Here is a 21,791-nt window from a genome sequence, read left to right as displayed (position 1 = left end):
AATAATATAATGTTGATGTCAAATCCTAGGCTTACTTAATCAAATGTGTGTTGTCTTGTATTGTGTTTTTATTTTTTTTAATATAAATATCAATGTGTGTTGTCTTGTATTGTGTTTTTTGCTAATGGTCCTTGAGTCTGGAAATAAAATTGAACTAAATTTCCCCCATTGTATTATTTAACAATACATGGAAATTAAACATAGCGGCACTGGAGAATATTAATATCACACCCTACTCAAAGCTCATAAATAGACAAATGAATTATTTTGAAAGACTACTTTAGGCTATATTAAGATATAAGTTATATTATAATTAAATTATAATTAGGTACATTTTTAAAACATATTCAAATGAAATATGATGGCCTTTTGGATATATCCTGTTTCATCACTGGCCTGAAATGTTTGAAATGTACCTGGTTTATAAGCATTAAAATAAAATATTGTGCTTGATTAATTATATTATTAAAAAAAAAAAAACAGTCATATTAAACATTGTGGATTTTGGATACAAGTAATGGCACATCCCACTCAAAATAATAATAATAATAAAATTTTGTCCCAAAAACCTGAACAACAAACAATTATACTTTAGTTAGATATGACTGTCTTTTTACATAATATGGTATAAATGAATAAAATAAAATAATACAGATGTGCTTATTTGCACTGTTTCAACTATAGTATATATTTTAAAACATTAAAATGAACCCTGCTTTACCATTGGACTTGAATATAAAACGTCTAAAGTTAACTATACTTAAGTAAAAATGAAATGAACATGTCTGTGTTCAATTTGTGTTCAGTTGTACTGCTCAAACTGTGCTATATTAGACTGAACTGTTTTCAAATACATACAAACATGTGACCTGATACTAAACTACATTATTTATAATGACAGTTTCAGATGTTTAGTGAAGCAGTCAGCTCTAAACTCGGTCATGTCAAATGTTTCTTCTCTACACAACCAATCTACGACACAAAGAGTGAGAGAAACCCCCAGTGCTGCTTGACCCCAGAGGTCACGGCTTTGTCCGTTCTGTCCCTCCCACTAACAAAAACTTCAGAGGGTCACATTCCTCCCCCAGACCCCCGGATACTCAGCTGTCACGAACAAACCCTGGATATTCCCCTCGCACAGGCTTTCCAATACAACGACTCGCACTGTTGTCCAAGCAAGGTGCTTGTGTTACCTTGAGCTTAAATGAGCTGCTCAGAGAAGACGCTGTGAAGTAAAGGAAAATCAAGCATGCATCTGATCCCAATACCTCCTCAAAAGTTCACAACAAGTGTCAAATCTGATTTAAAGAAATAGTTTTAAAAATATAAATAAAAATAAAGTAATAAAAATAAAACCAAAAAATATACTCACATTCATCCAAGATTTAGATGAGTTTGTTTCTTCATCAGAACAGATTTGGAGAAATGTAGCATTCCATCACTTGCTCATCAACAGATCCTCTGCAGTGAATGGGTGCCTTCAGAATGAGAGTCCAAACAGCTGATAAAAACATCACAATAATTCACATCACTCCAACAGTTCACATCTTGAGAAGTGAAAAGCTGCATGTTTGTAAGAAATAGATCCATCATTGAAACGTTTTTAACCTCAAACCCTTGCTTCGGGCTAAAATATGCATTTTCTATCCATAATATTGCTTTCTCCAGTGAAAAAGTTTTCTTGTCTGAATCAGGAGAGAAATATCAAGCATAATTTACAAGTGAAAATGGCACATTTTCCATAATTTTTTTAGTTTTGGGTGAACGATTAAGTGGTCATGTGTTATTTTTGTATTATTTGCATACTTAATATTTGTACATTTTTAGTTTTGATTTTAATTTGAGTTTTTTTATGTTTCAATTTAGTTTTCATTTATATATATATATATATATATATATATATATATATATATATTATTGTTTTTTATTTAGATTATTATTATTATTTACACTTAGGTTTTTATGTTTTTCATCTAATATTAATATTTTATTTCAGCTTCAGCTCCAGCTTTAAATAGTTTTAGTTTAAGATTTAGTCACAATAACAATACTTCAAGTGACAAATTTATAATATATCCTATACATGCATATGTAATGATTTTGCAGTACATTTCCAAATTAAAGCAAAAAATATTTGCAATATCAGAAGTTTGTGTCACATTACCTTGTGAATGGATGTTAATTATATAGTGATGCAGGACTGGCGCAATGTGGGTGGTGTTCTGTGAGTGGCTTTTAGTGTGTTGTTATGCAGTTGTTAGGGAGGGTTTTACATATCTTCTGCCCCCCTGGTGGATAACTCATACTCTTAAGCAAGTAAAATGCTTAACATTTCAAAACTTTTTGTCTGTGTTGGAATGCATATGAGTTTTTTTGCTGGGAAATGTGTTTATCAAAAATATTCAAGCATGTATTTCAGGTATACTTGGTTATATATTTTCAGAGGTAACTGGGAATGTTTTCTTTTAATATAACTTGAATAATATGAAGAGAGAAAGAGAGAGAGAGAGAGAAAGTCATGATCCACTTGAGCTCCTAAATTTCTATCTCTAAAGTGAAACAGGCCTAAACTGAAGAAAAAAGTGAGGAATATTAAAGTGACCGTGATAGCCAGGAATTTCTTTGCTGCTTCTTCAACAAGGCAACTAAAGAGCACTGAAACGTAGCAATCAGGAGGAAAACTGGATAAAGCAGAAGATACTGGAATTAGTTCAAATAACAAGCAAGACTGAATCTCCAGATACACTGCATTTTAAAAGACTATTGCAAATTAGTGAGACAGAAATAGAAAGTTTCAGTTTCAAGTTGAAATATAGTAAAGTATAGAAAACTAGCAGCAGTCTGAGAGTGACAGTTAAAAAGTGAACAAAAAAACAAAACAAAAACAATCTAAAAATACTTATAGAAAAGTTATAGAAAAATAGGCATCTGCAACAGCAGAAAAATCAAAATTTATGAAGAAAATGACACTAACAATGCATTTCTAACTGTAAATATCTACCATAATGGAACCATAATGTTCCAGGGGACTGCAGCATGTCTTAGCTCTGTCCAGGCACTTCACCAGCCTAAAAGCTCTGGCAGAGGCTGAGAAACAAACACAAGGAGCCCACAGACGCCCACAGCTCAAGAGAGAGGCTAGAGGAGATGGAGCTTAACCAAACTGGCCATCCAAAAGTATGCTTGCTTACAGACAACTTTCTAGGCAGAATTTATCCTCACAATCGAGATGGTGTCAATCTAGCTGTAGAGAACATAAATTATATATTTGAATATTTGGCCAATTTATCTAACCTCACATCCTCTAAGAAAATCCATAAAAGCACACATGAAAATGAAAAATGATTTGATTTAGGCTGTAAAACCATTGAGGAAAAAATTAAGACAATTATCAAATCAAAAACACAGACAACCAAACAATGCAGATTTAGGCCATCAGTATTGTGAAGAACTTAAACAGAATAAAAGTGCACAGTACATCCAAAATCAACCAAAAACTACTGAAGAATCCATAAATTCTAACAATTTCTGGGAAAACTGTAAATGCATACAAAACATCAAACTGGAAGAATCACTTTGAACAACTTGTTAGTGAAATTAAAATGAACCCATAACAAACCCAAAAATATGAAAAATTACTCATATGGAACATACAATTGGTAAATATCAAAACCCATTAGACTACCCCATTACAGAAAATGAACTGATCAGTTTCTGTCAGACCTGGGCCCTGACTATTAATCCTAACAAAACTAAAGTGCTACGTTCCAGAAAAGACCCAGATCTCAGGGAAAGAGACATAATTTCACCCTTCATATGACCAAAATTGAATATGCCATAAACTACACATACCTCGGGCTGAAGATAAGTGCAGCTGGTAAGCTTAATTTGCCTGTGAATGAACCGAAAGAGAAAGCAAGAAGGGCCTTTTATGCCATCAAAGAATATATCCAAACTGAAATAGCATTACTAGCAGCAAGATACATTGATACCTGTCACAAAAAGAGGGAGGAGTCAACAAATCAGTGATGCGCCCACACACACACCACCACACAATTGAATTTTAAATTGTTCATAAAATTCATAGAATTGATTTGTTCTATTTTATTTAATTATATATACATGAATGTATTTATTTATTTATTATTATTTTAAAATACATATCTGTTCTAGATTCAGTGTAAACACTATGATTTGGCAATACATTGCAACCATTGTCATGCCAATAAAGCACATATTGAATTGAACTGAACTGAACTGAATTGAATTGTGTGTGTGAGAGAGAGAAAGAACAGCAACTTTTTCACAATTCACTTTTATTTCAACTCATTGCCTCATTGCACAAATACAAAATAAAACATACAAGAATATTTCTGTGCTAAACGCATTTTCTTTTCAAATAACTGATTCATCATTGAAATTCCATAAAGATAAAAGCACATAGCTGTGTGATTCAGTAATGTAAATCAAAGTTCAGGTTCATTTGATTTTATTATTTGGGGTAAGTATACTTTGAAACATTGATTTTCCTTTGTTAGCGAGGCTGTTTTGGGATGTAACAGTTTAAAAATAGTTAACCACCCTGCGGATAGACTGGATGTTGGGATTCTCAGCTTGCCAATCCATAAATGAGCAGTAGTTTCCTCTTTCCACAATGTACATGCGGCCACGATAGTCCGGCTCCTCGTACATGACCCAACTAAAATGGAAGAAGGAAAAAAAAGAGAGATATTATTTTGTTTTCAATTGATTCTTCTATATGAATGACATTCAAAATTGATGACCATTGTTACATTTGTACATAATTTAAATTGCATTATTTTAACGTGCAACTTTTCAATCAAAACATGCAAAATGAGTTTTCTCAAATGCATCACATTGCATACATTTAAAAGGCTTAATTTGATGCAAATAATTTAGCAATGAAAGATTCAGAGCTTCTGCTCTATGTACTTTTTTTCAAATTGCTTTAAACAACTTACAGTTTTGTTACAGTAGAGTTTAAACAGCTTTATCTTATTCTGAGCATTAATAAATCATCGCTTGATGTTTGGTCTTGTGGAACTTACGCTCCGTCTCCATAGACTTTAATGGAGTTGAGGCAGTTCTTGCTGAATCCGGTCCTCTGGAGGAAGGGACAGTCGTCACACAGTTCAACACACTCACCGGTGAAGTTTTGACCCTCATAAAGCTCCATCCTGTAGTGCTCCCCGTGCTGGCAGACAAAGACAAGCACATTATAAAAGAGGTGAGTATGACATTTAAAAAATCATACAGTCAAGACTGAAAATCTCAGAGGTCAGAAGTTTGACCCTTGACAGCATGAAATGGACTGCTTACTATAGAAAAACATAGTATAGAATAGAATAGTTGTTTGCAGAATGCAGATTTCTTTTGTGCATTGAATACTACAGTACAGTGATAAGTATAATGTGCATACTTTTATAGTTTTTTTTATATTACATTTTCAAAATATGTCTATATATATATTTAAATTTTTATGTATTTTCTAATTCAATATTTTTACATTTTTATTTCAATTTCAACTCAAGTTTTAATTTGAGTTATTTTATACATAAAGTTAAACTACAATAAATGCAAATGAGAAATGTTGGCAACTTGGATTTTTAAGAGTTGTAAATAAATCAAGATTATATAAAAATACAGTTGCAGTCTTTTTGCAATTATTTGAGAAATTTACTGGATATTTTGGAGGGAAAATTATTTCAAAATAAAGTCTACAGCCTTTTTTTCAGTGTAGCTGAAATAAATGTAGTTTAAGTTTTTTAAATAATTTATTTCAAGTAAAGAAAATGTTTTTATGGTTTAGGTGTAGTATTGCTTTACTATAATAACCTTGACAATGTGTCCCACAATGCACAATGCAATTTACTAATACATGATCCCAAATGGACTGTCAAAGGTTAATAAAACTTTATATGAAAAAAAAAAGTCTGTTTTTTTTAGTCTGGACACTTAATTAAAAATATTTGTATTTTTCAAAAACATGACAGTATAAAAAATATTTTTCAAAGTTGTAAATAAAGGTTATTGGAGTATGTTCTACATGAAAATTGTTAATTCCAGTTTTTCTACTTCAACGTCACAATCAATTCAATGTGTCACTTGTCATTTCTCTGTAATTGTTTGTGAAATTTACTATTAATTTCTTGGGTGAAAACGGTTTCTCTTAGTAGTAAACTTCATCTTTTCATAAAGTGTTTTGATCCTCACCATTTTGATTGGCTTGCAGGAGCCCATGTGATCATTGTGGGCGTTCCAGCGTTGGAAGTCGGAATACTCTCCTTTTTCCAGCATGTACTGCTGTCCCTTGAAATCAGGATGATCGAAACACACCCAGGCCCCGCTCTCCACGCGGATGGAGTTCACCCTGTTCATGAATCCACGGTCCTGGAAGTTTTCACAGTCTCCAAACACCTCCAGCTTCTGGCCTGTGAAGCACTTCCCCTCATAGAAGACTATCTGGGAGAAGAGGAAAAACTCTTGATTTATTGAGTTTTTTGATTCAGCTACAGTCACCGGTGGTGAAACAGACTCTGTGAAACTGAAACTACATGAGATCACAGCATGAGATTCATTAATCAGCATCACACTGTGAACACTTTCCATCTCGTGAAGTTTCTTACTCCATCCTGGCATTAAACCAGCAGAGCATATGGAGCAAATAGAATAGCTTGTTTGGGCAACTGCATTAATTATTTTATGGTTTTACTTCAGAATAATTTTTTATGAAATGACAATCTTAAAAAATGAATATTTCAAATGCATTAGAGAAAAATAAGGCAGTTTGTGAAATGTCAAATGCTGGAGATATTATCTATTTTTCATTATATTTGAAAAGGTAAACTGTCTTGATCTTAATCAAGATCACAGTTTGATCCCTACGAGGAAATCTGGTCATAACAGTGAAAACATCAAACACAGCCTGCAGAAATATACAGTTGCAAGTTAACATCGCCAGGCTCAACAATAGTTTTTGTTTCATATAATGTAAAATCTTTCATTTCTTAGTTATACACATGCAGTTTGCCTAAACATGAATTCAATATTTCAGTTGTCAAATTCTGTGGCTTTCACTATAGTTATCTAGCAGGCTACAAAGTTGAGGTCGAAATTGCAAAAAATATTTTGTGATAATCAGGGAAGCATCAGTTAGAATGGGCTGAAAAACATAAAAATGTCATAATGTTCCAGGGGTTTTTGATTTTTAGTCGTAATTATAATTTCCAGCTATTAGTGCAAATTAAAAACCTAATAAATAATTTGTTGTAATTTTTTTTTTTTTTTTTTTTTTAGAATACCTATTTGACTTTTTTCATTATATTTTATTTCTTAGTTGAGACCACAGGTAAAAATGTGTACTTAATGTTATTGTTAAGTTCTGCAGAATGGAATGTATGCACTTAGATATTGAATGTAAATATATGCATTAATTTGGGTGCATGAGATGCATATACTGGTATTGTAGATATGCAAGTTTACATGCAAAACTACAAACTACAGTTGTGCAAATTGCAAATTATGCAACAAAAAAAGTATGTTTGTATAAGTATGCAAAAATCTGTGTAGTATATAAAAAAAGTGCAGTATATAAATGAAACTTTGTCTTTAGTTGGTCAGCAAATGACAATATACACTGAAATGTATTACTCACCTTCCCTGAATACTGTGACATCGTTCCCTGCCTGGATCCTGAGCAACTATCCAGTGGAGTGAGAGAGAAGAGAAAGACAGAGAGAGCAACCGGAGGGAAAAATCCGGACTGTCTGATATATGTGGCCTATACGCTCTGAAGTGTTATCACGAGGTTTTGCCCACAAAAGCGGCACAATGGAGAGCTTAGTGGTTTCTGCATCATGGACAGTTTCTCTTGCACTGCTCTGCTGATATCGGAGTTCAGGAGGGCGAGATGCACAATAGCACAATCGACTGTGTTAAAGCTCTGATTTACAGTCAGTGTTTGGGTGTGAGAACGACTGCAGCGGCTGGCACACAGTCAAAACACAACACAGCTGAAGAACATAAACATGACCGGATTCACAGAGATAGCCATCCATCCATCCATCCACCCAAATCCATCCATCCATCCATCCATCCATCCATCCATCCACCCACCATCCAACCATCCATCCATCCATCCATCCATCCATCCATCCATCCATCCATCCATCCACCCACCATCCAACCATCCATCCATCCAACCATCCATCCATCTATCTATCTATCTATCTATCTATCTATCATCTATTATCTATCTATCTATCTATCTATCTATCTATCTATCTATCTATCTATCTATCTATCTATCTATCTATCTATCTATCTATCTATCTATCTATCTATCTATCTATCTATCTATTTTTTGTTCTGTTGTTCTATTGATCTATCTATTGTTCTATCGTTCCATCTATGGTTCTTCATGACCCCAGCTGGGAAGCTGCAGGAAGGAAGTTGCATACATTCTCTACGTGCGATTACAACACAGGACAACACCCTGTAAACAGAAGAGCTGCAAACACACAAAGTTACACACATAAAGTTGAGAAATATTGTTTCATTTTTCTGTGTAATGACCATTAATTTAGCTGTGCTGCATATGACCAGGGCTTGGTCTGTTTGCAGAAAGACAGAGAGAGAGAGGAGGGAGCTGATAAGAAACTGTAGGATAAAAGTGAGGTTTCATACAGACATACAGACAGACAGAAGAAGAACAGTTTTACTCAGTCCAACGCCATACAAAGGTGAGTTACACTTTACACGCAGTTTTATTTATGGAAATTATTTTTACAGTACATTAAAACATATACATCAGCAATGCACGCATCATAAATCACAAGATAAAATTGTATTGATCTACTCTGGGAAATATGACCTTTGAGTATAAAGCTGCTTCAGACTAATTACAGTAATGGTTTGTTTTTAGTATGTTTATGATCCTTTGTTTTGGTTTAGGTTGGTTGTTGTCTAGTATTTTAATACTCTCATATTTTTTATTTTTTCTATAAATGAAATAAGTTTAGACATTCAACAGTCGCTTCTCTTCTTCGGTTTGTTTTCCAGAATGATGAAGTTCCTCATGTTGACTGTTGTTCTCGTGCTGGTCGTGACGGGTGGTGAGTGTGATTATGGATCTATTACAGACTTTGGATCTACTGTATGATGCACTGAAACTATGCTTTGTCTGCTTAAATAAAAAACAGAGAATAAACATACAGGAAAAGAATATAATAAAAACACATTCAGAAGTTTAGTATTGAAGTATTGCATAGCATGTGGGCAGGTTTGCATTTCTGGTGAAGTTGAAATGTCTGAAATGTCCACATGTGAGCAGTGTCCAAACCACAGCATCAAAGGGTTTAAAAGGCTTTTATTCAGTACATACAGGGTTTATGCACACGTGTTGTAAGCTCTGTGTTCATGTAAGAATTTATCGCACAAACAAGAAGTGTGAAGTCAAATATTGTCCCATGTGTTAGGCTCGGCTCTGGACTGCCTGCACTGTGTCCCAGAGAAAGCAGAAGGGGCCTGCGAGATCACCACTGTAACCTGCCCACCGGACAAAGACGCGTGTGCCGCTGCCAAGTTCCGCAGAAGCCCATGTGAGTGATGAAGCCCACCGTAACCATTCAGACAGTGACTACGATCTGCTGATTTCAATGGCATGACATTTACAGTTTGAAAAACATTCGATTAAATGTCTTGTGGTTTTGTTTTAAATAGACGGTCATTACCAGAAGTGCATGTCTATGTCAGGCTGTGAGATGGTGAAACAGAACGCTTTCATCAACATCAAGTGCTGTCAGAAGGACTTCTGCAACACCTTTGACTGATCTGCCGCTGCTATATATCAGCATGACTCATAAAACAGCTTTCAATATAATAGAGTACACATGAATCTAGTTACATGTGTTTATGCCTTTTTTTAGTTGAATTTATTTAAATTCTTCTTGTTTTGGGCATTGTGCAAAAAACAGTCTGTATCACGGTGGTCATTAATATTAAAATAAAGTATGCATGCTAGCTTTTGTGTTGATTATGTGATTTACTTGCTTTTTAATACAGATATCATACAAATACATTCTCACTTCACAGAAAATTGTTTGTCTTTGTAAATAATTTAAAAATATATATATACAAAGTACCAATACAATACAATAGAAGACTATTTACATCACAAGCTGAAGTATACTGCAATATTATTAGTGCATATCATTTGCATACTAATAGAGTAATAATAAAAAATAAAATGGGGTTACAAAGTTTTAGAATTAAATAAAAATGTAAAACAACAAACTGAAAAATACTGTGCAATGTATCTAAAAAAACAAAACAAAACAAAAAACAATATAAATATAATAATATGGTATGAAATGATATATGATGAAAATTATATTTGTTTTAATAAAAATTATAAATGAAATAATAAATAATATACATACAAATACTGTCAAATGTAAATATTTCAAAGGTGAGGTGTTGTATAAGTTATAATTTTCCATGAAGTCAAAATCAGATGTTTGTTGCTATTCTGACTTGTACATTTGATATGTGATCACACTGCAAAAAAAAAAAAAAAAAAAAAAAAAAACCTTTTTCCAATCTAAACATTCTTAAATCAATATACATTTATTAGAGAAGTAATAACTTCAGATACTAAAAGTTTATTAATAAAACAAGAAAAAACATAAAATGTAGGTTTTTTTTACTCTCAGAAAAAAAGACTTAATATTTTTCATTTTGCTTTTCAAGTAAATGTATCTTGATTTATGCATTTCTAGATGTTTGTAGTGTAAAACAAGACAAGAATCCTAAGAAAATTCAATTATCAGTGACACTGTTTATAGAAAAATCTCAATAACCTGCAAATAAAATATAGTGAACCACAACTGCTGTTTGACTGCCATATAGATCTGATGAGCTTTACAGCACATGTTTTTACATTACATAATTAATCACTGCTAAATCAAAAGACTGTCATCTTTCATTCCATCTTATCGGCCAGTTAAATAAGCCATGAGCAGAGCTAAATTAAACAGACATTAAAGCCTTGTGCACACATGAACCTTGGACTCGAAATGAACTCACTCTCATTGAAACATTTCAAATGCAGTAAACACTTGTTGAACAGATTAAAACCCCAAATCACCAGCAAAAGTGGTTAATATCCAAGAAACTATATCCTCTGCTGTACGTCACCAAAAGACATATAGTAATATATCTCTTCATCACCTGTCCACTCGGGCTCTTGTGTTCCTCAGCTTTGTTTTACACAATATTGAACTTTCCTGCCAATCCTCATATCAAAGAAAACACTTGTCATTTGTCACATTGACGGTATCTTCTCAGAAAACTCACCGGCTAAAATGTTGTTTAACTGACCTTTCTGACCTTGAGAAAGAGGGAAGCAAAAAGAAAGAGGAAAACACAATATTTAAGAAAACTTCCGTAATGGACTTACACCATATTTAAAATAAGTGGTTTATTGTAGTAGAACAGGACAGAACAGGATCTTGCTCAAACACATGACACGATCAGGACTGATGATCTGAAGCTAATGCATGAGTAAACCATGACCAAACATAGTTGCAAATGTTATTGAGTGTCTGTGGCCTTTTAATTATTAGTAATATTTTCAGCTCTGATCGACAGAATAATGAAGACTATGCTGGTGGCCCTTGTTCTTGTTCTGGTGTTGAACTACGGTGAGTTAAAAGACGCTAATTAAAACATTCACATAATTCAACTGAGATACTATTGCAGTTATTTTGATATAACTATATATTTTACATATTTTCCATTTGCATTTTATTTAAAGTTTTAGTAAATTTGTTATGTGTGTTTTTTGCTTTATTAGTTTGTATTATTTATTTATTAATTTATTTTCAATATGTCTATTTAGTTTTGTACATTTTTATTTCAGTTTTAGTTTAGTAAATGAAAATTGATAAATGCTTCTTTGGCAACACTTTTTTTTCTTCTTTTATTTAATCTATGTATGACTCTAATTATGCAAACTGTTAATAAACTCATGCTCAAGACTCTATAATAAAAGTTCAGTGCTGATTTGGTGATAACGCATGCACTTTGTGTTGCAGGATCTGCACTGAAACTTTGGGTGGAACACGCTGCACACAAACTCAAGAGACCTGTGGCTTTGGAAAAGATGCCTGTATCGTGGCCAGATTCAACTTCCCTCCCTGTGAGTTTAACCTTCTTGTCAGCTTCACACTGTAGACAGATATAAATGCATTATATTATTATAAAATGTTCTAAAATACTACAAACTACAAAAAAAAAAATAAAAAAACTGACTTCTGACAACTTACAACATGAACCTGCCATGTTTACAATAAAACAGATGTTCAAAGAGGCTTCTCTTAAAGATTTTGCCAAACAATAAATATCATAGTTTACGATACGAAAAATTTACAATTTTACTAAAAAAAGACTAACTCAGATTTAAGAATTTGAATAGATGTATGTTTCTGAAGTTCAAAAGTGAAATAAAGTTACTGCACCAGCTAAATGGCCATTCCCTTAATGACTGATATGTTTGCTTTTGGGAATAAATTCAGCTACATTTCTAGTTTCAACATTATTTGTTCTTGAGATATTCCTTGTTAAATACACAAGTATGCAAAGTGCCATTTTTTTTCGACCATTGAATATGAACTCAACTATTTGCATGGAGCCATACTGAGATCCACATTTACGTTTGAATCATAGATGGCCTTAAAAAGTCTCTTAAGAACCAGAAACTTTAATACTACTTGAGTTACAAGCAAACAGGAAAAAGAACATTTATTGTACTCAGACAGAAAAGTTAGATACAGCTGTTTTTATAGAGGAAAACAAGATACATTTCAACATTGTTCCAACGTTGTTTGTTCTTCAGACATTTCTCTTTTAAAGAAAAAGTTTCATTTGTATGCAAAGTGACCCACATTTGGGTTTTGACCACTAAAAATGTGAACCGTTTAAACATTTACTCTTAAAGCCACATTGATATCTCTGAAAATGAACCTTGTGGGGCTTGTAAAATAAGGATTGCAAAAGAAAAGTTGGTCAAGAACCAGAATATAATAAAAGGCATGCAAACTTTGGGGGAAAACTGAATTGACATGGGATGACCCAAAGGGATGATTCAAAGCAATGGAAAATTATCCACAGTTTAACCCACATACACACTGCTGTTATGATCACTGTGTGAGGAGTTTTGAAAAAGTGACCTACTGAGAAATGTTTCCTAGTCATTGTGTAAAAAACAAACAAACCAAAAACCCCTGTCCAGTACAGCCTGCAGCTCCCCGTCCAAACCACCTGGTGTCGCTCTGATCTCAAATCTACTCAATCAACTGATCTGTTCACTGCATAATCTGACTATTACTGTATACTGAAAACTATTTGTAAAAAAAAATAGATGAATTATGAAAAGTAGAGTTGGTAAAACCGTACACATTATACAATGTAAACAAAAATTTCTAAGAGTTGCATACTATCTTGTTGCGTAATGTCATTATGTTGCGTGTTTAAGCAAGTGGCAAACCATTTTGTCTATTTTTGCTGTATATGCATACTATGCATGTGTAATGTGCAAATTTCTGAGATTTCTGAGTGTGGTTTAGACCGTGTAAGAATGAACATCTGCTCTTGCACAACACATCATCCTACAAAACATTAACATTTTATCAAATGTCCCCAAGGGCATGCAGTAGGTTTGATTTTGATATTGGTGCAAAAATGTAATCATTTAACTTATGTTTTTACTTTGTCCATACATCAAATAAGCAGTTTTCTAGTGTATTAACTTCTCAAGTATTGCCACGTATGACTCATTTCAGATATTTCCAAAATCAGTGGTTACTTATAAATATATAATAACTGTTTGATTAAAATTGTTGCTGGTGACAATTCAGTAGACGCTGGATACTGGTATGGACGTGTCTTACTTAGTTATACTTCTATTTCGGTAAACTTTGCACAAGCACATTATTAAATAAGATAAGAGAAAAACACTGTATCTTTGTTGCACAAAAATTCCTGTTTCCAAGATTCCTGGAAGTTTACAGGCAGCGCCATAGTATATAAGAGACAGACACAGGTGCATATGAACCAACTTCTTCTCAGCTCTGGCTCTGCTTCAAGTCAAGGTACGTTAACACAGCATTATGCAACTATTTGTTAGATTAGACTGCATTAAGTTAAATTCAGTTTAGATTAAGTTAGCAGTTTTAATGGGATAATTGTAAGAAAGTTTTCAGACACTGAAGTAACAGCATTTTCTCTCTGAAAGCACAAACACCTATTGGATCTGAACTATTGTTTTCTGGTCTGTCTAGAATAATAAGGCATGGAAAGATAATTTAACAATAATTCTGGGAAAACTGTTAAGGTGCAGGTCATTTCTCACCTCAAAATCAAAATAACTGTGCAATTTGCATTGTGACATACTATAATGAAAAATGAACCATATTTCTTCTTACATTGTCAGTATTATAATGCATAAATAAAAACAAACAAAACAAAATGCAATACAGTTATGAGAATCTTTCTTTAAAATCAGCTAAATAAGTAAAAAAAGTATAATATTTACAATATATTATTTAACATTATAATATCAAATATTATGTGCTACTTTATGAAAAGTCAGAGTATCATCAGAATGATCACAATATGAAAAAGCCAGAATGATACAAAAAACGAATAACAAAATATTTAAAAAATATTTAATAATAAAATATTACATTTTTAATATAATCTACAACTGTTCTAATATGCTTAAAATGTTTTAAATATTTTATTTTATTAAAACAAAGTATTTTACTAACATATTTTTTCTAACATATTTGATGCAAACTATTTTTCTTTTTATAGGCAAACTATATACCATACCTGCCACAATTAACAATACGTATTGTTGTAATTTTGAAATTTTTGTAATATATTGTGACATGATATATTGTAGTCAGATTGGTCAGCTGATTAGCTTTCTATTTTATTCAGCAGAATGATGAAGGTTCTGCTGCTGGCTCTTGTTCTCGCCCTGGTCTTGGCGAATGGTGGGTTTATATGTTTAAAACCAAACTGTTTTAGATCACAATCATTATCTAAAGAGTCTGATCTGATTCACTTGATGTGTCATGAAATCAGATGCATTATATCAGATGTTGTTTAATCAGCATAATAACTGTTGTAGGATCTGCCCTGAAATGTTATAACTGTGTCCCCGGCACCCCTGGAGGAAGTTGTGTGACCACTCAGGAGACGTGTGGCTATAAAAAAGACACCTGTGTGTCTGCCACATTCACTATCTCTCCCTGTGAGTTTCCAACATGTGTGCAATAGATGCACAAAAAAAAAAAGGGCTTTCGAACACATGAACAATGCCACTCATGCACTTTCCCATTCCTCTAGATTCTCACTTCCGGAGGTGCATTAGCATGGCAGACTGCATGATTCTTCAGTCCAGTCCCAATATTAAAGCCAAGTGCTGTCAGACGGATCTGTGCAACACTCCGGTCTAGGAGGACCACCTTGTTATATTGCTCTGTTTCAGGTCAGCAGACGTGATTTTGTGGGAGTGAAAACTTATAGACTACACAAAATTAAAAGAGTCTCTCTCCACACTCTCACACTCACACTCACACACACTCACACCCCTTATAGACACAACACTCACTCTTTATTTATTTTTTATTTTGTTGAATTTTTTATTACTTTTTGTTTGAATTTTCCAACATTTTATAACAGTAGCCAGGTGGCGAAGACAAGAAAAAAGAAACTAAATAACAATGTCACTTGTAATCGCCACTTGCACTCTCTGCTACCTGCAACACTTGCAATCAACACAAATCGTGCATGTTGCCAATGGAGACAAGACACTGTGGTGTTGATTAAACGATTAAAACTAATTAGTACTATAACGTACAGGGTCCTGCAAGAAAAAGACAAGACCAGCAAATCCGTGGCCAGAACAGCAGAATATGAACGCAATGCACAAAGTCTCTAGCTAAGCGTTTTCCTCCTGTAGAAAAAACAAACACTTAATATGGCATAATGTATTAAGATGCTATTAAAATATCAAATTAAATTTACAGTTCATTAATATAATGAATATGTATATAGTATTTTCCTCACATACCGCAAAATGTGGCATAATGGACTAAGATGATAAAGGCCAAACTCAACATGCTTCTCTACATTATTAAAATACATAACTAATATGTACAGGCAAGCAGGTGAGCCCAGAATAAACGCAACACGCAAAGTTTCACGTTTAGCATTTTTCCATATAGAATAAACTGTCTACAACTCGTTTATATCACTGTCTTTGTCCATTAAGTTACATTATGTGTTTTATTTATAATGATTTTCTATAGGAAGAAAACGTTTAATGTACAGTTTAACGCAGTGCATTCTCTACTCGTCTGTCTGCTTGCCTGTAAGGAGTTGATCCTTTTAAAATCACCTAATGCATTTCATAATGCACGTTCATATTTGCTGTTGAGTCAACAACAAGACATATAGGCTAGGCCTACTGAATTGTCTTTGTCATCTTAGTCTGTTGTTAGGCCACATTAAGCGTTTTGCTGTATGGGAGGACAAAGTTTGCGCATTGTGTTCATAGCCATCTGCTTGCCTTGTAGTACATTAAATAATAACTATATATCGAATTTGGTCTTTTAATTGAACTTAATGTATCTTAACACATTATGCCATATTAAGTGTTTGTTTTTTCTACAGGAGGAAAACGCTTAACGAAAGACTTTGTGCATTGCGTTCTGCTGTTCTGTAGCCATGGATTTACCGGTCTTGACATTTTCTTGCAGGATCCTGTACGTTATAGTAGTAGGCCTACTAATTTAGTTTTAATCAGCGGAGAGTGCAAGTGGCGATCGCAAGTGACATTGTAAATTAGTTTCTTTTTTCTTGTCTTCGCCACCTGGCTACTGTTGTAAAATGTTGAGAGATTCAAACAAAAAGTTATCAATAAATAGAACAAAATAAGAAAATAAAGACTGCAAGTGACGTCTCTAGCGGAAGCATAAGTGTCTGAGAGTGCAAGTCTGAGAGTGCAAGTGCAAGTCTGCAGCCAGACCCAAATTGACTTGTTTTAGATGGACACCACTAAGCCTTATCCTCTTTATTTCTCACTGCCAAGTAAACCAACAAAAGTGACGTCATTTCCGTACATTGGGCAATTTGATATTTGTAAGTGTTTCAAAACCAAGGTTGAAAACAGTATGACGTAAGTCATTATTTTATTTACAGATTTTTTAATAGCAATAAATATCATGGTTTACAAAGACAGAGTGGCTGTAGCAAAATCTCATTACGCTGCATATTAAAGTGAGTGGCAAACAATTTGTCCATTTTTGCAGTCTGTGTATTGTGAGTAATGTGCAAAAATCTGTTCTGGACATTTAATAGAGACTGAATGCTTCAGAGCAAAGAAGCCCAAAGGGCCAAAAAATCAGACTTGACTGTTGGCCATGAGCTAAAATAAATGTTGCATTATTTCCAACTTTATTACATTAAAATGTACATTTATATATTCTCTGCATTTTAATGCAAAGGCCCTGGTTTGGGCATATTTGCTTTAGACCATATAAGAGTGAATATCTGCTCATACACAACAAAATTATCCTACAAAATATGTTAAATATCAAAACAAAAAAAAAATATCAAAACAACCACAAATCAACTAAGATAAACAGCCAAATGTATCTTTGTGGCTAAACTGAACAAAGACCAGAGCAGAACAAAACAAAAATCGTTACACAACCACATGCCAACTAATAAAAAGGGGCACTTATCATGTGAAGCTTTAGCCAAGAGCACACAGTGAACAAACACTTGTGTTCTTTGGCCTAAATTCAAATTCCTGACAAAGATTCCTGTAAGTTTGCAGGCAGCATGACAGTATAAAAGAGACAGACACGTGTGCATGAACTCACTTCAGCTCGGCTCTGCTTCACAATCAAGGTACGTTTATGCAACTTTTGTTTGTTAGATTAGACTGCATTAATGTTATTATAAGATTAATTTAGCACTTATAGGAGAATTGTAAGAAAATCAAATGTTTTCAGACACTCAGGTAACAGCGTTTTCTCTTTGAAAGCACAAAATTTATAGAAACACCTATTGTAATATCTGGTTTGTCTAGAAGAATGAGGCATGTAATAATCATTCTGAGAAAACTGTTACGGTGCAGGCCATTTCTCACCTCAAAATCAAAATAGTTGAGCATTTTGCATTGTGATATTAAGATGACATAAACTGTATTTCTCCTCATATTCTCAGTGTTATAATGCAGAAAAATGTAATATACATAATATGATAGACATCCTTTAAAATCAACTATATTGATGTGCTATATCAGTACTTTCTTTAATAACTAAACTAAATTATCAAAATGTCAACGTGTAAAAGCCACAGATACAAAATATATATTTTAATTTAATATATAATAATACATGTAATAAATAAAAAACATACTTTTTTTTAATATCAGACTGTTTTAAAAACAGACATATTTTAAAATTCATATTTGTAGTCTAAGCACTGGAATTCTAAACAAAAAATACTGAATTATATGTTCATATATGACTTATGTTCTTGCACTCTGTCCCTGTCTACATTTAAAATGTTTTAAATATTCTATTTTATTAAATAACGTATTTTTATTTTATTTTATAATGATTAAGAAACATGGAATCTCAAATGTGTGACCTTCTGGGCTTACAATATTTTATGCACCATATCTGATGCTAAATTAAATCTGTCTAAGCTTTAATTTTGGTTTAACAACACAGTACACTCTCAGAAAAAAAAGGTACAAAAGTTGTCACTGGGGTGGTACCTTTTCAAAAGGCACACCTTTGTACCTAAAGAGTCCATATTGGTAACTTAAAGGTGCATATTAATACCTGAAAGGTACAAATGTGTACCTTGTGAAGTGGTACCTCCCCAGCGACAGCGTTTGTACCTTTTTTCTGAGAGTGTACAATACATATGTCATTACCACCACTATCCATACATATTGATTCATTTTTGTATTATATTTGTTACACAGCATATTGTTTCATCTCATAGCCTAGGTAACTGATTAGTTTTCCACTTTATTCAACAGAATGATGAAGGTTCTGTTGCTGGTTCTTGTTGTTGCCCTGGTATTGACAAATGGTAGGTTAATAGTATCTTATCTGAAGTCTGTGCATCTAAAATGTCATAAAAAGCATTTTTTTTCATAATCAGATTAACTGTGTTGTAGGATCTGCCCTGAAATGTCACAACTGTGTCCCCCGCACAAGTGGAGGAAGATGTGTGACCACTCAGGAGACATGTGGCTATAAAAAAGACACCTGTGTAGCTGCCAGATTCATCTCTCCCTGTGAGTTTCCTGGTATTATTACTGGAATTTGCACATAATAATAATAATAATAATAATAATAATAATAATAATAATAATAATAATAATAATAATAATAATGTATAGAAAGACTTTTACAGAGAAAAACACATTAGGATGACCAAATAACCCATTTTTCTTACATTTTCTTATCCATTCCTCTAGATTCTTACTTCCAGAGGTGCATTAGCATGGCAGACTGCAAGATTCTTCAGTTCAATCCCAGTATTGAAGCTAAGTGCTGTCAGACAGATCTGTGCAACACCCCGATTATTTAAACCCATGCATATCAAGCCTTAAAGGGAAAAATGACCCAAACTGTGGCATTTAAGTAGTGCATGTCACACACATATAAATTAGTATAATTATTTACTAATGCAAGACCAGTTTTAGGCTAATGTTGAGTTATAGGATGTTACATGCAAATTAGTATTAAGGTGATTCTTTCAGTATGGGCACTTTTTCATATCTGTATTCCATATTCATACTAAAGCTAAAAAATTTGCATGAACAAAATGCTGCATTAAGGACATGATTTTGCTACAGCTGTTTGTCATTTCACCTGTGTCTTCAAGTCTGAGTGTTTATTTCATTTGTCACGCAACAGATTCAGAATGAACACATTGTTCATAAATGACCCTTCACTAATGTGTAGTAGGTCATACAGGAATTACATGCATAAAGAAAATGAGAATATTGTGCACAATATAACTAGTAAAATTAGGATGGATGTAAATACAGTACTGTATATAATAAATCATAATTTCTTAAGTCATAATTCTGACTAATATTCTGACTTATTATGTAATAATAATGACTTATGTATGTCATTATTCCAACTTTTTTTTTTTTCTTACGTGGTGGAAATTAAAAGGTCAAGTCGCATGGACTGCATTGTGGGATACTGTGCTCTGTTGTGTACTGCACACTTCTAGGTCATTCTGTGCAAACAGAAAATTCAGACAATGTACACAGTATACTTACTATGTAGCCTACTGCAAATCTAGTAAAAGTAGCATGCATTGGGTCACTAATACTAAGCCCAAAACTGTCCTTTGCCACAAAGAGACATTTAGAGCAGTAAATGGCTCATGCCGGGAAGTCCATATTTAAGGTCAATGTTTCTGCTGGACTGATTGGGATGTGTCCGGATGGTAACCCTAATTCTGCTATTATATTTGTAACTCCTTGGTAGTTAAACTAGCTCAGGTTAGTTATATTGTCCTCCATGACCTGAACTTAGGTGGGTTAGATGGATTAGAGAAACACTGAAAATTGTTGATTGATGAATCAGATTAAATTACACTGCTCATGATTATGTATTTCCTAATAGCTTTTTCTCAGTAGATTTTTTATTTCAGATAAGAAAAACAAGACACACCTTCATATACATCATCCTGATGACACATTTTGATATGACTGCTTATTTATTTTCCACTACAGTCTCTATGAAGCCATAAATTATGTTCTTTACCATCAAATCCTCTGTATTGTATATTATGAAATATATGAATCAGAAAGGAGTGGCAAACTTTTACATACAGTGTGCCGTCACTCTTCTCGCTCATTTCCTGAGCTTCTCCAATTTAACAGAGAAAAGTTGTGTAACTCACTGTCTTGACGTCAAACTATACCATGCTCCTTTGCCCAGTAATTTTTTTCCCTTTTAGGTCATAAATAGCAAGATATTTCCTGTATAGGGGTGATAATTAGTATGTAAAAATATTATTATTAATAAAAAGAAAGAAAGAGTAATACAAGTGACATGAGAAACATAAAACTGTAGTACAGTTGTGTCAGAAAATCACACATGGCAACAGTCAAATATAAAGATTATCATATAAAAATGCTTGACCGCAGAAAGATGCAAGACATTTAGAGAGCGGTGTAAGAATAAGTGATAATCTTGCATGCATTTAGTCATGTGCTTGTGCAACTTTGTGCTTTTGTGAACTCTGAAAGGCCAACTTTTAGAAGACAAACCTATCAGACATGGAGTAAAAAACAAAACTCTGAATTTGATTTTATGAAATCTTAAAATAAGATTAAACTGCTTTTGATAGTCTGAAACCCTGATTGTGGTTTTAAATGTTTGCTGAATAATAATTTTGACAGAATGCAACACACACTAATCCAATGCTGTGGTGGTACTTTAAAGGGATGGTTAATCTATCTATTGACCAAAAATAATTCTGTCATTAATTACTCACCCTCACCATCCTCCGTCATCACTGAGAGTACCACGTCACATGCGCATGTTGCTGCTGTTGTAGTGTGCCTTGTTTACTAGCAGGAGAATGCACATGCAAATTTTCTTTGCACACAAAAATATTCTTGTAGCTTCATACAATTATGGTTG

The 21,791-nt window shown here is 33.3% G+C and overlaps 3 protein-coding genes across 4 annotated transcripts; 2 read left to right on the top strand and 1 right to left on the bottom strand.

The window, feature by feature from the left end:
* Positions 1 to 4,358: 4,358 nt before the first annotated feature.
* On the bottom strand, positions 4,359 to 7,818 carry crygn1 (crystallin, gamma N1). Its single transcript, XM_019125700.2, has 4 exons — positions 7,676 to 7,818; positions 6,235 to 6,483; positions 5,070 to 5,215; positions 4,359 to 4,699 (listed from the first exon to the last, which is right to left on the bottom strand). Exons 1-4 carry the CDS (start codon positions 7,694 to 7,696, stop codon positions 4,564 to 4,566), a joined length of 552 nt encoding a protein of 183 aa, XP_018981245.1. The 5' UTR covers positions 7,697 to 7,818; the 3' UTR covers positions 4,359 to 4,563.
* A 781-nt stretch (positions 7,819 to 8,599) lies between these two features.
* Positions 8,600 to 10,041, top strand: LOC109112007 (CD59 glycoprotein-like). 2 transcript variants are annotated; one of them, XR_006154065.1, is made up of 5 exons: positions 8,602 to 8,762; positions 9,082 to 9,134; positions 9,498 to 9,620; positions 9,742 to 9,957; positions 10,005 to 10,041. XR_006154065.1 is itself a non-coding variant. In XM_019125028.2 (4 exons), the coding sequence occupies exons 2-4, from the start codon at positions 9,083 to 9,085 to the stop codon at positions 9,849 to 9,851; spliced, it is 285 nt and encodes a 94-aa protein (XP_018980573.1). In that variant the 5' UTR covers positions 8,600 to 8,762; position 9,082; the 3' UTR covers positions 9,852 to 10,041. The 2 variants fall into 2 exon arrangements, 1 of the variants encoding a protein (XP_018980573.1); XM_019125028.2 differs by having other exon boundaries at positions 8,600 to 8,762; positions 9,742 to 10,041.
* Positions 10,042 to 14,115: 4,074 nt separating this feature from the next.
* LOC109108448 lies at positions 14,116 to 20,210 on the top strand. Its single transcript, XM_042719185.1, has 8 exons — positions 14,116 to 14,171; positions 15,025 to 15,080; positions 15,218 to 15,340; positions 15,436 to 15,539; positions 17,945 to 18,006; positions 19,154 to 19,206; positions 19,295 to 19,414; positions 19,598 to 20,210. The coding sequence occupies exons 2-8, from the start codon at positions 15,029 to 15,031 to the stop codon at positions 19,708 to 19,710; spliced, it is 627 nt and encodes a 208-aa protein (XP_042575119.1). The 5' UTR covers positions 14,116 to 14,171; positions 15,025 to 15,028; the 3' UTR covers positions 19,711 to 20,210.
* Positions 20,211 to 21,791: the final 1,581 nt, after the last annotated feature.

Source organism: Cyprinus carpio, chromosome B2 (assembly GCF_018340385.1).
Source record: "Cyprinus carpio isolate SPL01 chromosome B2, ASM1834038v1, whole genome shotgun sequence".
Lineage (NCBI taxonomy): Eukaryota > Metazoa > Chordata > Actinopteri > Cypriniformes > Cyprinidae > Cyprinus > Cyprinus carpio.
This window is presented reverse-complemented; position numbering and strand designations above follow the sequence as displayed.

Excerpts from the sequence above, each read along its gene's own strand:
- crygn1 (XM_019125700.2), bottom strand. The coding sequence starts at position 7,696 with ATGTCACAGTATTCAGGGAAG. Across the intron at positions 6,484-7,675 it reads TGTCACAGTATTCAGGGAAG|ATAGTCTTCTATGAGGGGAA; the intron begins GTGAGTAATACA and ends CTCTTCTCCCAG. Across the intron at positions 4,700-5,069 it reads AAAGTCTATGGAGACGGAGC|TTGGGTCATGTACGAGGAGC; the intron begins GTAAGTTCCACA and ends CTTCCATTTTAG.
- LOC109112007 (XM_019125028.2), top strand. The coding sequence starts at position 9,083 with ATGATGAAGTTCCTCATGTTGACTGTTGTTCTCGTGCTGGTCGTGACG. Across the intron at positions 9,135-9,497 it reads CGTGCTGGTCGTGACGGGTG|GCTCGGCTCTGGACTGCCTG; the intron begins GTGAGTGTGATT and ends CCCATGTGTTAG. Across the intron at positions 9,621-9,741 it reads CAAGTTCCGCAGAAGCCCAT|ACGGTCATTACCAGAAGTGC; the intron begins GTGAGTGATGAA and ends TGTTTTAAATAG.
- LOC109108448 (XM_042719185.1), top strand. The coding sequence starts at position 15,029 with ATGATGAAGGTTCTGCTGCTGGCTCTTGTTCTCGCCCTGGTCTTGGCG. Across the intron at positions 15,341-15,435 it reads CACATTCACTATCTCTCCCT|ATTCTCACTTCCGGAGGTGC; the intron begins GTGAGTTTCCAA and ends CCATTCCTCTAG. Across the intron at positions 18,007-19,153 it reads GGCTCTGCTTCACAATCAAG|AATGATGAAGGTTCTGTTGC; the intron begins GTACGTTTATGC and ends TTTATTCAACAG.